Source organism: Bombina bombina, chromosome 1 (genome assembly GCF_027579735.1).
Source record: "Bombina bombina isolate aBomBom1 chromosome 1, aBomBom1.pri, whole genome shotgun sequence".
NCBI classification, from domain to species: domain Eukaryota; kingdom Metazoa; phylum Chordata; class Amphibia; order Anura; family Bombinatoridae; genus Bombina; species Bombina bombina.
The window spans coordinates 1,028,941,007-1,028,955,590 of NC_069499.1; the positions used below are offsets into that span (position 1 = coordinate 1,028,941,007).

The 14,584-nt window shown below is 35.7% G+C and overlaps 1 protein-coding gene across 1 annotated transcript in view; it reads left to right on the plus strand.

Annotated features, from left to right (window-relative positions):
• Positions 1–14,584, plus strand: part of LOC128640848 (protein-glutamine gamma-glutamyltransferase 5-like) — a 74,846-nt gene that overhangs the window by 6,076 nt on the left and 54,186 nt on the right. The window contains exons 3-4 of the mRNA XM_053693286.1: positions 1,812–2,054; positions 9,641–9,759. Coding sequence (XP_053549261.1) covers positions 1,812–2,054; positions 9,641–9,759 — 362 coding nt within the window. The remainder of the gene's footprint in view (positions 1–1,811; positions 2,055–9,640; positions 9,760–14,584) is intronic.

Genomic DNA, 14,584 nt, shown 5'->3' on the forward strand with positions numbered 1-14,584 from the left:
AGGGGTTAATAGGTTAATTAGGTAGATTGCGTTGTGGGGGATGGTGGTTTAGGGGTTAATAGATTAATTAGGTAGATTGTGTTGTGTGGGGATAATGGGGGATTTTAGATTTTTTTTATTTTTTGTAATAGATTTTTTTTTTAATTTAATGTTAGGTTTGTTTGTTTTTAATGTAATGATAGGATTTTTTATTTTAATTTTAAATTAGAATTTTTGTTTTATTTTGGTAATTTTTATTTTATTTTTTATTTTTGAAAAAGATAGCCTTTTTATTTTATGTAATTGGGGTTAATTTAGGATAGGGGGCTTAGTGATTAGAATAATGCTTTGCATTGTGGGGGGATGGGGTTTTTGGGGTTAATAGATTAATTAGGTAGATTGCGTTGTGGGGGGATGATGGTTTAGGGGTTATTAGGTTCATTAGGTAGATTGTGTTGTGGGGTTTGGCGGATTAGGGGTTAATAGGGTAATTAGGTACTTTGCATTGTAAGGGGGATGGGGGTTTAGGGGTTAATAGTGTTGATAGGTACTTTGCAATGTGGGGGGATGACGATTTAGGGTTTAATACATTTATTAGCTTGTTTGTGTTGTGGGTGGTTGGCGGTTTAGAGGTTAATATATTTTATTAGTAGTTGCGATGTGGGGGGATGGCAGATATAGGGGTTTTGACATGTCGGGATTATTTTTGGAGGTGGGTTAGACTTTTAAGGGTGTTTTAACTTTTTTTTGTTTTTTACTTAGGCGCCGGGAGCTCATATACTGCAATGTCTGTTTCCACACATTTCTGTACCTCGCCAGTTTATCAGACGTACAGCAGTATATAATCTGCCGGCAATGTATATATGATTCACCCGGTGTGCAAGGTGAACTTACGAGTGGCATGGGTTTCCGCAGTTGCGTTGAAGCCTATGCCGTATATGTAATCTCGCCCCTTATATTTTCATGGAGCACAGCTGACAACTCTAGTGGTTTAGAAATGTATCTTCATTAGGAAACTGCATGAATTTGCTTTGCCAAAGATTCTAATTTTGTTCTCCTAGCTCTAAACATATTCTGCTAAAAGACGATCAATGTTCTTCAATTAATGGAATTAATAACAACACAAAAAGATCCATTATGTTTCTATGCTTTTAATAATTATTTACTATCCTACTTTTACTGCTTAGTTATAGTTTTTATGTTAATTAATAATTCTGGGTTTGCTTTCTTTACCTTTTTTTGTACTAACCTTTGACCATATAACATGACATAAAATAATCATATGCATTAATATTGTAATAACAAACTTTTTTTTCAGTAGCTTCTGACATTTCATTAACTAAAATATTGACACAAGCATAGAGCCAGGATCATTATGTTGCTGCATTTGTATTTGTTTCATATAATTCAGACAACCTTTTCCTATTTTTAAAACAACATTTTTTATGTGTGATTCGTTATAATTTATTATTAAAAATAAAACTGCCTGAGGACTTTTGTAAAGTAAACTGATTCATTAATATAATTAATTTTGCATTTCTTGTTCATAAATAAAAGCACATATTTTGTTTGCATGCACTCAAATTGAAGCAGGGATTAAACACATAGTTATACCACATTAGAGCATTTTTGCACCTGTATGTTACTTAACGTGAGTTGATACACGCTAATATCCTATTATCTATTTATTTATATATGTGTGTGTGTTTGTTTGTCAGAAATAGAATGCACCACTGTATGAAATTGTTTAAACTGGATATTACATAACGACTAAATTACTTAATTCACAATGGCATCATATATCTCCTTATTTGCTGTTCTATTTCCCACAGGCCCGCATCCTAAAGAGCAATTACGGACACAGATCAAGTTTCCAGTATATAAGCTAAGAGATAGCAGATCATGGAGTGCAGAGCTAATCAGCGGAAATGTCACTTCTTTAGCAATTTCCTTATGTACTGCAGCAACAGCGAGCATTGGGCGCTATGTACTATGTCTGGAAGGGACCTATCGTGGAAGAGCTTTGAGCTTTACATTGGGAAACATTCTTCTTTTGTTCAATCCTTGGTGCCCTGGTAAGCAGTTTTAAAAACAGCCCAAGAAAATGAAATATTAATTGATCCAATTTTTTTTTTATTAAGGGCTAGATTACAAGTGGCATGCTAACTGTTGTACGAGAACGATAAGGGGTATATTGCGGCTCTTTGCATGCATTGGAAATAGAGTACATATTACAAGTTAAAAGTAAAAAAAAGTTGACTTTAATGCTTGTTGGGTAAGTGCGATTTCAAAGCTCTGTTTAACTGTTACGCTAGACTAAAAAGTTACACAAAATACTTTTAAAATACAGTTACACTCATAATAACACTGTCTATTAAATATTAATAAAAAAAAATATTGTCTAAAAAATGTATAAGGTCTCAAAGATATAAGGTCTCAGGTGTTTTCACACTCCATTAAAGTCTATGAGGGAATACATTAATGTGCTTGCGATATTCAAATTTCAGCTTTTTACGTGCTCCGGGATAGAGCTCATGCACAAACATTTTACTTTCCACGTGGGCTACCTGACATGCGCATCCAGATTAGTGTATCCAGATTACTTCTAGTGAAGTTAACGCACGAGCGGGAGCAGTAATTTAAACTCCACACGTAATATAGCTCTAAATGAGCAGAATTATTGAATGTGTCCCTTTGTTCTTGATTGGAAGAAATTAATATAAAAATAGCCAAGATTAAAGGGACAGTCAACCATAGAATTGTTATTGTTTTAAAAGATAGATAATCCCTTTATTACCCATTCCCCAGTTTTGCATAACCAATAGGGATGGGCGAATGTGTAAATTTTCGAATTTCGAATGTAGAACGAATGTTATTACCGAAATTCGAATTCTAAATCTGAATGTCGATAAGAACGAATATTCTTAAAAATTCGAAAATCGAATGTTATTTACAGTTTTCGAATGTCACTTTCGAATTCGAATGTTTATAATTATATCGAATGTCCACATTCGAAATTTCGAATTTAACATTCTATTTAACAAATACTATTCAGAAGTTCAATAGTTCATGTGGTAGGGCGGGAATCTAGTAAATTGATACATAATAGATACAAATATATCATTTTGAATGTTTCCATATAGAATATTGCATAATTCGAATATTACATTTAAAGAAAGCATTAGAAATACTATTACAAACATATAAATTTGAATTTTTCGAATTCGAATATAAATTCAAATTTTTCGAATTCGAATATTTCATAATTCGAATATTACATTTAAAGAAAAAGCATTAGAAATACTATTACAATCTAAATTCAAATTTTTCGAATTCGAATACACGTATTGCATAATTCGAATATTACATTTAACGAAAAAGCATTAGAAATACTATTACAATCTAAATTCGAATTTTTCAAATTTGAATATTGCATAATTCGAATTTTACATTTAAAGAAAAAGCATTAGAAATACTATTACAATCTAAATTCGAATTTTTCGAATTCAAATACACGTATTGCATAATTTGAATATTACATTTAAAGAAAAAGCATTAGAAATACTATTACAATCTAAATTCAAATTTTTCGAATTCGAATGTTGCATAATTCGAATATTACATTTAAAGAAAAAGCATTAGAAATACTATTACAATCTAAATTCGAATTTTTCGAAAAGAATATTTTCGAATGTAATCGTAAAATTCGAAACCGAACATTCGAAAATCAAATGTTAGAATGTTATGTAAACAATCGAAATTCGATTTGAACGAACGAATGTGTTAAAATTCGTGCCGTTTTTTCAAATGTTGCGAAACATTCGCCCATCCCTAATAACCAACACAGTTATATTAATATACTTTTTACCTCTGTGATTACCTTGTATCTAGGAACCTTCTTCCATCCCCCTGATCACATGACTGTGACTGTTTATTATCTATTGTCTTGCAGTTAGCATTGTGTTGTGCTAAATCTTAAATAACCCCCTGTGCCTGAAGACAGTGTTATCTATATGGCCCACATGTACTTTCAGTCTCTTTGTGTTGAAAAGAGATTTAAAAAGACTGTGATAAGAGGCAGCCCTCAAAGGCTTAGAAATTAGCATATGAGCCTACCTATGTTTAGTTTAAACTAAGAATACCAAGAGAAAAAAGCAAATTTGATGATAAAAGTAAATTGGAAAGTTGATTAAAATTAAAAGTTCTATCTGAATAATGAAAGTTTAATTTATACTAGACTGTCCCTTTAATATTACATGGATTAAATGAGACATGATCGTAAATTAAATACTACCAGCTGCTTTGCTCACTACATGCTAGGTTGTTTAACACACTTCTGTGGCATACTTAAAGGGAAAAGCTTTTTTCCCTATACGAACATTGGAATTGGAAATATTCATATTTTCATGTCAGATTGGCGAACTTGAGAATATGCCATAGGGTTTGCACGTGATTAGAGTGTTAGATTTTTTTCCACTTTTTTTTGCTCCATTGACTTCTATGGGGTAATAGGTTATTGCGTGTGTGATATTCTAAGTTTGGCTTTTCACGCTTGTCGTGTTAGCGCACAAGAGAAAACTTTATACTTTCGACTTGTAATACGAAGCTTAATTCTAGCGGAGTCAGTGCTAGAGCAGGAGTGTTAAATAATGCTCCACTTATAACAATAGGTGCTAGCGACACTCTGGCAACATTATCCGATTGGTTGTGCATCCGGTGCGTCACGAACGCACAGACCAATAAGATAATGCAATAAGGGCAGAGGGCAGATACACTCTAGAGCACTCTGTTTTAACCACCTCAACGACCTTTGGGAACCTAACCATGGTTCCCACCCCTCACGATGTTCTTATAAAAGTTATCAGACAATTCTGTCCGAGAACCTGCAAAAACACGTTCTTGATTGGTCTTGTCTCCCTGAGGGACGAGATGTACAACCAATCAGATAATGTTGCCAGTGTGTCGCTAGCACCTTGTCTTGTAACCTTTTAATGTTTGTAAAAATATTAGGGTTGGTTTATAAGGGTAAGTAAACAAACAACAAATGGTTAATACCACACCATCTTGCATTTATGAACTGCATGCATTTAATTGAATATTTCTGTTTAATTATATAAACCATCTCCTAAGAATTGAGGTAGAAACTGATATAAAACAACATTTTATTAATAATGAAACTTACACTTAGAATTAGACATAATAAGGTTGATCACAATAGTTAAATAGATAAATGTATCAAATGAGTTATTTTCATAAAACCCCACAGGGCCCCATTTATCAAACACTAAATCAGCTTTAGGGGTCCATTATTTTAGGCTGTTGTTTAACCTCTACTCTACCTAAAATGTGGTGGAGTAAAATAATCCTGATCCAGTCCGTATGCCGCCCGCTTGCAGCGTGGTTGGATCTTTGATAAAGGGAGCCCATAGACTTTAATGGTGATTTTCTGTGAAAAAGCATTAGATGAGTGTGTCTAAAGGATTTTGATTGACCTCAATGTTTTTGTTTAGCTTTTAGATGACAGTCACACTATACAGATAGGATTATTTAGTGTTATTGAAAAAAACAAAACATTTTGGTGAGCCTGTGCAAATTGTAGCCTTAGTTTCCTGTTCCTAGCTGACAGGAGTGGCACCCGGTGTGGTCTTCTGCTGCTGTAGCCCATCTGCTTCAAGGTTTGACGTTTTGTGCATTCAGAGAGTTACTATTGCCTTTCTATCATCTCGAACCAGTCTGCCCATTCTACTCTGACCTCTGACTCAACAAGACATTTTCGTCCACACAACTGCCGCTCACTTTATATTTTCTCTTTTTGGACCATTCTCTGTAAACCCTAGAGATGGTTGTGTGTAAAAGTCCCAGTAGATCAGCAGTTTTTGAAATACTCAGACCAGCCCGTCTGGCACCAACAACTAATCCATGTTCAAAGTCATTTAAATCCCCTTTCTTCCCCATTCTGGTGCTCGGTTTGAACTTCAGCAAGTTGTCTTGACCACGTCTAGATGCCTAAATGCATTGAGTTGCTGCCATGTGATTGGCTGATTAGCAATTTGTGTTACCAAGCAATTAAACAGGTGTACCTAATAAAGTGGCTGGTGAGTATATATATATATATATATAAAAATATATATACTGTAAATAAATATAAATATATATATATATATATATATATATATATATATAAATATTAGCAACAGGAGAGCACTCTCACTTACAAATACAATGTGCCAGGGTGCATGCAAAAAAATGAATAGTATCAATGAACAAATGGCTGCACTCACTGGTCCTTTTCAATCAAAAATATTTATTTCTGTGACGTTTCGGGGACCGTATCCCCTTCCTCAGGAGGAAGGGGATACGGTCCCCGAAACGTCACAGAAATAAATATTTTTGATTGAAAAGGACCAGTGAGTGCAGCCATTTGTTCATTGATACTATATATATATATATATATATATATATATATATATATATATATATCAGAGCATGTACTACAAGAAAAAAAACAGTACACCAAAATAAGTGCACCTTGTAAAAAGATAGGGAATAAAGCACTCTTTTAAAGTCAGTATAAACAGTATTTATTGCTCTTTAAATAATAGAGCTATATAACATATCCAATGTATTGGAGTACTGACGGCTGTTAATTTAAAAAAACACTGTATATAATTCAAAATACACTGTATCAATATCAAGTCACGTGACTAAAACAATGTACCACTGCATGAAAAATAGCAACACACAGAAAAGATGAACTTTCAATCTAAAAGAAAAAAGCGCAAACAGGACTCAAGTGCAATAAAACACACAGTGGCACCAGCGCTCTAAAATTCACACTTACAATGTTTATTAATAATAAAAGCACTTAGAAACAATCATCAGCAAACGGCTTCCGTTTTTTAAGCCCCCAATACTCAGCTGCTCGAAACCACTCTCCCTTCTGTGGTAATACAGTCTGTTTCCCATGTCCACCGGAACTTAGAAAGTTTTAGGAGAGATTTGCTGCTCAAGCTACGGAAGCCCTGTATGTCCAAGAAAAGCAAGCGTATTCCTCTTGAACACTTGGGACTATGGATCCTCTAAATGGTCACAAGTCCTCAATGATTACCCCAACGCGTTTCATCTGCTACCGTGCAGACTTCCTCAAGGAGAATAGTAAGTATCGTAATGCCGGATTACCTAGAATCACTTTAATAAAAACCCTCCATTGTCATTCTATTGGTTATTGGCCTTTCTGTTAAATCGTCAAATGATACCACAGGGTCCTAAAACCCCAACCCCTAAAACACATACGGAAGAAATCTAAATAATTAAAATACACACTATTACATATATATACATCAAATCCCTAATAATTATACATATTTCATATGGCGACCAAACAATTAATCCATATACAATTAATTATACATATTTCATATGGCGACTAAACAATTAATCAATATTCTAAACACATTAAAAATATAAATACATATATAGATCTATATAATCTAGGTAATCCGGCATTACAATACTTACTATTCTCCTTGAGGAAGTCTGCACGGTAGCAGATGAAACGCGTTGGGGTAATCGTTGAGGACTTGTGACCATTTAGAGGATCCTTAGTCCCAAGTGTACTAAGAGGAATACGCTTGCTTTTCTTGGACATACAGGGCTTCCGTAGCTTGAGCAGCAAATCTCTCCTAAAACGTTCTATGTTCCGATGGACATGGGAAACAGACTGTATTACCACAGAAGGGAGAGCGGTTTCAAGCAGCTGAGTATTGGGGACTTAAATAACGGAAGCCGTTTGCTGATGATTGTTTCTAAGTGCTTTTATTATTAATAAACATTGTAAGTGTGAATTTTAGAGCGCTGGTGCCACTGTGTGTTTTATTGCACTTGAGTCCTGTTTGCGCTTTTTTCTTTTAGATTGAAAGTTCCTGCTCTACTGCAAGTGGTATGAAGGATACATTTGGCAAATAAGCAGCAGAGGTCTCAAGTGGGATATAGATTATTTCATCCGGAGGTGGTAATATATATTTTTTATATTTTTGTTGTATATATTTGGGTCATTCTTTTTTCAATAGAAGGAGTTATTTTTTCTCATATTGGTATATACCAGTTTGTTATCTCTAATTGGTTTAAAATTGGTTATATGTGTTATTTTTGTTAATTTTAGAAGTTAAGTGAGTGAGTCAGCTAAAAAACATTATTTATATTTCCAAAGAGTGTTAGCGCCATTGCATTTCTCTGTGTGTGTTTTACACAGAAAAGATGAGCATAGCTAGTATAAAAATGCTCAGTGCATAAAAACAGCATAAAGTTTGAAACAAATGAACACCATAAATTGCTTACACTACACCCAGTCTGCAAACAGAACCCTTGTTGAACACAAGGGCTAATTCTGGGCAGGGTAGTAATGGGGATCTAAGCATGGCAATACGGTGTTAAATGTAGCTATTTATGCACACATTTATATTCAATACGGCATACCACTCAATCAGCAACATATATTCAAAACATATTACAATACAATTTGATGTATGGATTCAGGCAGGTAAGTAACAGTTCCAAGATATGGACAGTGAGTGTTCTCTGGCACCCAGGTCGACTAACACGACCCTCCACTTTGCGTATGTGCCAAAAAGTCAATACCACAGTTATTGTGTCACTTATCTGTACTTTGAGTTCAACTGTAATCCAATCTTACGATCCTGGAATCAAAAGATCCTGTTGCAAGGTAATCCTTATGAGATGGTGCATCCGTAATTGCCATATAGGCCCAGACCAACGCCAGCCCATGTACTGTGTGAGTCAAAGTGCTCTTAGCGTGCAGGTACGTCATGTAATGTGAAGATCCCCATTACTACCCTGCCCAAAATTAGCCCTTGTGTTCAACAAGGGTTCTGTTTGCAGCCGGGGTGTAGTCTGAGCAATTTATGGTGTTCATTTGTACAAGCGCTAAACTTGGCGCATGCTAACAGCCATGATAAACCCCTTTTTGCTTGCACATAACTGTTAGCTCTCCACTCGTAATCTAGCCTTATAAATTGTAAGAAGCTATCATCCCCATATCGGAAAGGAAAACATATTTTCTCACAAAAAGCACAAAAACATTTCTAGTTCTGAAGTTATTTTTTTTACTATTACAAGTGTTGTTCACATTAATATGGTAGCATCTATTTTCTTTATTACTTTATTAATTTAAAGGGGCACTTGAAAACTGTTATAACTGTTGTTATTTTTTTTTAAAAAATAGATAATCCATTCCCCAGCTTTGCATGTCAAACATTGTTAAATTATTATACTTTATGACCTTTAAATTTGGCTGTTTCTAAGCCCTGCAGCCTGCCATTATCTTAATGCTTTTTACAATTTTTTAATACAGCCAGCAGTGTTAGTGCTCACTTCCGTGGAGAATGATAGTGGCTATACAAGAACCAGCATTGATTGGCTATGATGCAAGATTGTAAAAAGTACTGAGATAAGGGGCAGTCTGAATGGGGCTTAGATACAGGTAACCATAGACGTAAAAAGTATATAATTGTAACAGTGATGGTTATGCAAAACTGGGGAATGGGTGATAAACAATTTTCAAGTAGGCTATCCCTTTAAGGCTCTGTTTTATTTAAGAGAGAGTCTTCTAAGTTGAAAAGTCTGTGATTTTATGCATTTCCAGATGATGATGTCTTTCTGGATGATGAAGTTCAGAGACAAGAGTATGTGATGAATGAACATGGCATTTTGTATCAAGGAAGTAAAGACTTTATTCAAAGCCAGCCATGGAATTTCGGACAGGTATTGATTCCTTTACATTTCTTAATTAAACTTAATGTTTCATTTATTATTTATGACATAATCGTGGAATTTAAAATGCACACAGTACATACACTCAGCCAGATTACGAGTTTTGCGTTATGAGTGGCTCGCTACTAACTTGCAAGTTATTTCCACCGCTCACCTTTAATAGCGCTGCTATTACAGGTTTGCAAAAAAACGGCGTTTGTGGACAATATGGCAGCATTGAGCTCCATACCGCACACAAATACCAGCGCTGCTTTGAGCTGCTTTGACGTACTTGTGCACGATTTCCCCATAGACATCAATGGGGAGAGCCGGCTAAAAAAAAGCCTAACACCTGCAATGACGGTGCGTAAAGCTCTGTAAAGCAGCCCCATTGATGTCTATGGGGAAAGGAAATGTATGTTTAAACCTAACACCCTAGCATAAACCCTGAGTCTAAACACCCCTAATCTGCCACCCCCGACATCGCCGACACCTACATTACACTTATTAACCCCTAATCTGCTTCCCCCAATGTCCCCGCCACGTACCTACACTTATTAACCCCTAATAAGTGTATGTAGGTGGTGACAAAATTGGGGGCAGCAGATTAGGGGTTAACCCCTTAATGACCGGACCATTTTTCAATTTTCTTACCCTTAATGACAATGGCTATTTTTACATTTCTGCAGTGTTTGTGTTTAGCTGTAATTTTCCTCTTACTCATTTACTTTACCCACACATATTATATATCGTTTTTCTCGCCATTAAATGGACTTTCTAAAGATACCATTATTTTCATCATATCTTATAATTTACTATAAAAAAATATAAAATATGAGGAAAAAATTGAAAAAAAAAACACACTTTTTCTAACTTTTACCCCCAAAAGCTGTTACACATCTACAACCACCAAAATAAACCCATTCTAAATAGTTTCTAAATTTTGTCCTGAGTTTAGAAATACCCAATGTTTACATGTTCTTTGCTTTTTTTGCAAGTTATAGGGCAATAAGTACAAGTAGCACTTTGCTATTTCCAAACCCCTTTTTTTCAAAATTAGCGCTAGTTACATTGGAACACTGATATCTTTCAGGAATCCCTGAATATCCCTTGACATGTATATATTTATATTTAGTAGACAACCCAAAGTATTGATCTAGGCCCATTTTGGTACATTTCATGCCACCATTTCACCGCCAAATGCGATCAAGTCAAGTTGACTTTTTCACAAATTTTTTTCACAAACTTTAGGTTTCTCGCTGAATTTATTTACAAACAACTTGTGCAATTATGGCATAAATGGTTGTAAATACTTCTCTGGGATCCCCTTTGTTCAGAAATAGCAGACCTATATGGATTTGGCGTTGCTTTTTGGTAATTAGAAGGCCGCTAAATGCCGCTGCACACCACACGTGTATTATGCCCAGCAGTGAAGGGGTTAATTAGGGAGCTTGTAGGGAGCTTTTAGGTTTAATTTTAGCTTTAGTGTACTGTAGTAGACAACCAAAATTATTGATCTAGGCCCATTTTGGTATATTTCATGCCCCCATTTAACCGCCAAATATAATCAAATTAAAAAAAAAACTAAAATGTTTCAAAATTTTAGGTTTCTGACTGAAATTATTTACAAACAGCAATTATGGCACAAATGGTTGTAAATGCTTCTCTGGGATCCCCTTTGTTCAGAAATAGCAGACATATATGGCTTTGGTGTTGCTTTTTGGTAATAATAAGGCCGTTAAATACTGCTGCGCACCACACTTGTAATATGCCCAGCAGTTAAGGGGTTAATTATGTAGCTTGTGGGGTTAATTTTGAGCTTTAATGTAGAGATCAGCCTCCCACCTGACACATCCCACCCCCTTATCCCCCCCTGACCCCCCTCAAACAGCTCTCTTCCCTCCCCACCTCACAATTGTCACCGCCATCTTAAGTACTGGCAGAAAGTCTGCCAGTACTGAAATAAAAATATATTTTTTTAATTTTTTTTATTTTTTGTCATACAGTCTGCAGTGATGGATCCCCCCTTACCCCACAACCTCCCTGATCCCCCCATACATCTTTCTAACCCTCCCCCTCTATCTATTTGCCGCCATCTTGGGTACTGGCAGCTGTCTGCCAGTACCCAATTTGCTCCCCAAAATATTTTTTTTTACTTTTAAATATAAAATGTTTGTTTTCTGTAGTGTAGCTGGCCCCCCTAAATAATCTACATCCCTCCCAGATCCCTTACTAAAAAACAGAGATGCCCCTGCATCTACATCGATCTTTTTATTTTCAAGATGACTGTATATTTCCCGCCCCCCCCCCCCCCGCCGCAACCGCAGCACCGGGTAATGCAAACAGGATATTGTGCGATCGGTTGGGGTATCAACACCTAGGGGCATAATTAGAAATAGCAGCTCCCACCCACCAACTTGTTTGTGCACATACACAGCCGATGCAGATGGGGCCACAGAGTGGCCCTTTCTGTATCGGTATGTGAAATGGGTGATTGTAGTGATGCCTCAATATTGAGGCATCACTACAATCCCTTGTAAGCAGCTGGAAGCGATTGTGATCGCTTCCAGCACTTAAGACAACAGAGGACGTGCCAGGTACGTCAACTGTCATTAAGGGAAGTTTTTTCTGTGACGTACCTGGTACGTCCTCTGTCATTAAGGGGTTAATAATATTTAACTAGTGTTTGCAATGCGGGAGTGCAACGGTTTAGGGGTTAATATGTTTATTATAGTGGCGGCGATATCCGGGGTGGCAGATTAGGGGTTCATAATTTTATTTTATTTTAATGTTTGCAATTCAGGAGGGCCTCGGTTTAGGGGCTAATAGGTAGTTTATGGGTGTTAGTGTACTTTGTAACACTTTAGTTATGAGTTTTATGCTACAGCTTTGTAACGTAAAACTCATAACTACTGACTTTAAGGTGGCGGTACAGATCTTGTAGTTATAGGCTGTACCACTCACTTTTTGGCCGGACAGGCAAACTCGTAAAACCGGCGCTATGGAAGTCCCATTGAAAAAGGTCTTTTTGAAAGGTGCGGTAGTTACGTTGCGTGATGGCCAAAAAGTTGTGCCGTACAGCTATACCTACAACACCTGTAATACCAGCGGTAGTGAAAAAGAGCCATAACGCTGCTTTTTCACAATAACGCAAAACTCATAATCTAGCCAACTGTATTTTAATATAGAAAAAGAAGAACACAGAGGCGCCCAATGGCCTAATACCAAAATGACAAGGCGGAAACAGAATTTGTAAGAAATATACTCACAAATATAATGCACCAGAAGGTGCAAGGAGACAGACTAGAACCTCACTGTTGCCCAGCAAATTGAACAGACTCAGCCAGATATTCTGTGATAATCTTCGCCTATGGGGTCCACCAGGTTCCTAAATAAAGGGATACAGAGTCAACATAGCCCAGCACAGTATGTACAAATGTGTGTGTATATAAGGACTATGCAAACTTACATATTACAAAGCACCTTCAGGTACAATAATCACAAGCTGGGACTTCTCAGCCGCCCAGCTGACTGTTTCCAGGATACCAACAGACAAAATAGTTCCCAAACCAGATCCAGAGATATGTAGGATCCCAAAATGATATACAGCAGCAAGTGTATTGATTAAAATAGTACTTTATTAAAAGAAACGCGTTTCTCAGCCTCTATGGGGCTGTTTCCTCAGGCTAATGAATACAAAAATGAGCATACACTTGCTATATAAAACACATAAACCCAGCTGATAGGTAGAATATTGATTGAGAACATGTGTGTCCAATCTAATTAACACAGTTACCATGGATACTCTAGTACACATACAAACTGACAACCCTGGTGAAGTTATCTTATATAAGGTGAAATAAAATCGTGATAAATGCAATCTAGTTCATCAAACATTGTTTCAGTGGTTTCAATTCATAGTCAATCCTAATGTATTCCTAATGTATTCCTCCATTACCATACTAGGCCCCACATATGTATATTCCTTCTGCCTGTGGTTCAAGTTCTGATATCATGTGACACAAACCCTTGCAAGTGTGTGCATAATAAAGCACATTACAAGTGGAGTGCAATCAAAATCTCAGGGTGCAACCTTGCACAAAGAATAATGCACTATCTTGTGTTACATGTGGATGGTTAAATATTTTATCTAAAACATCTTAACACAGCTGAAAACATTCTAGAGTGCCCTATACATTTAATGGATAGCACAAGGAACACTATTTGAGAGCTGATTGCGCTCATATAACAAATGGCAAATGTTGTGCTCGAGCACAATTAAAAATAGCTCTGTAGAAAGTAGAGATTTTGGAGATTTGAAGTAAACCATTATCACTTGCTAGTTTGCTAAAAAAACACCTGAAAATAAAAAGTTTTAAAAATAAATAATATATATAAATAAAATACAAAGGAAATATAAGTTTTAATTTATATTTACACTTAACACGTATGAAACAATGGTTTTTAATAAATAAATATTTTGTGGTATAATTAAAATGATATGGTATATGACAAGGGCTGGGAAGGGACCGAAGGTGTATGTGTGTGTAATATATATATATATATATATATATATATATATATATATATATATATATATATATATATATATATATATATACATTTGTATGTAAAAGTTTAGGCACCCCTGACAATTTCCATGATTTTCATTTATAAATAATTGGGTGTTTGGATCAGCAATTTCATTTTGATCTATCAAATAACTAAAGGACACAGTAATATTTCAGTAGTGAAATTAGGTTTATCGGATTAACAGAAAATGTGCAATATGCATCCAAACAAAATTACACAGGTGCATACATTTGGGCACCCTTGT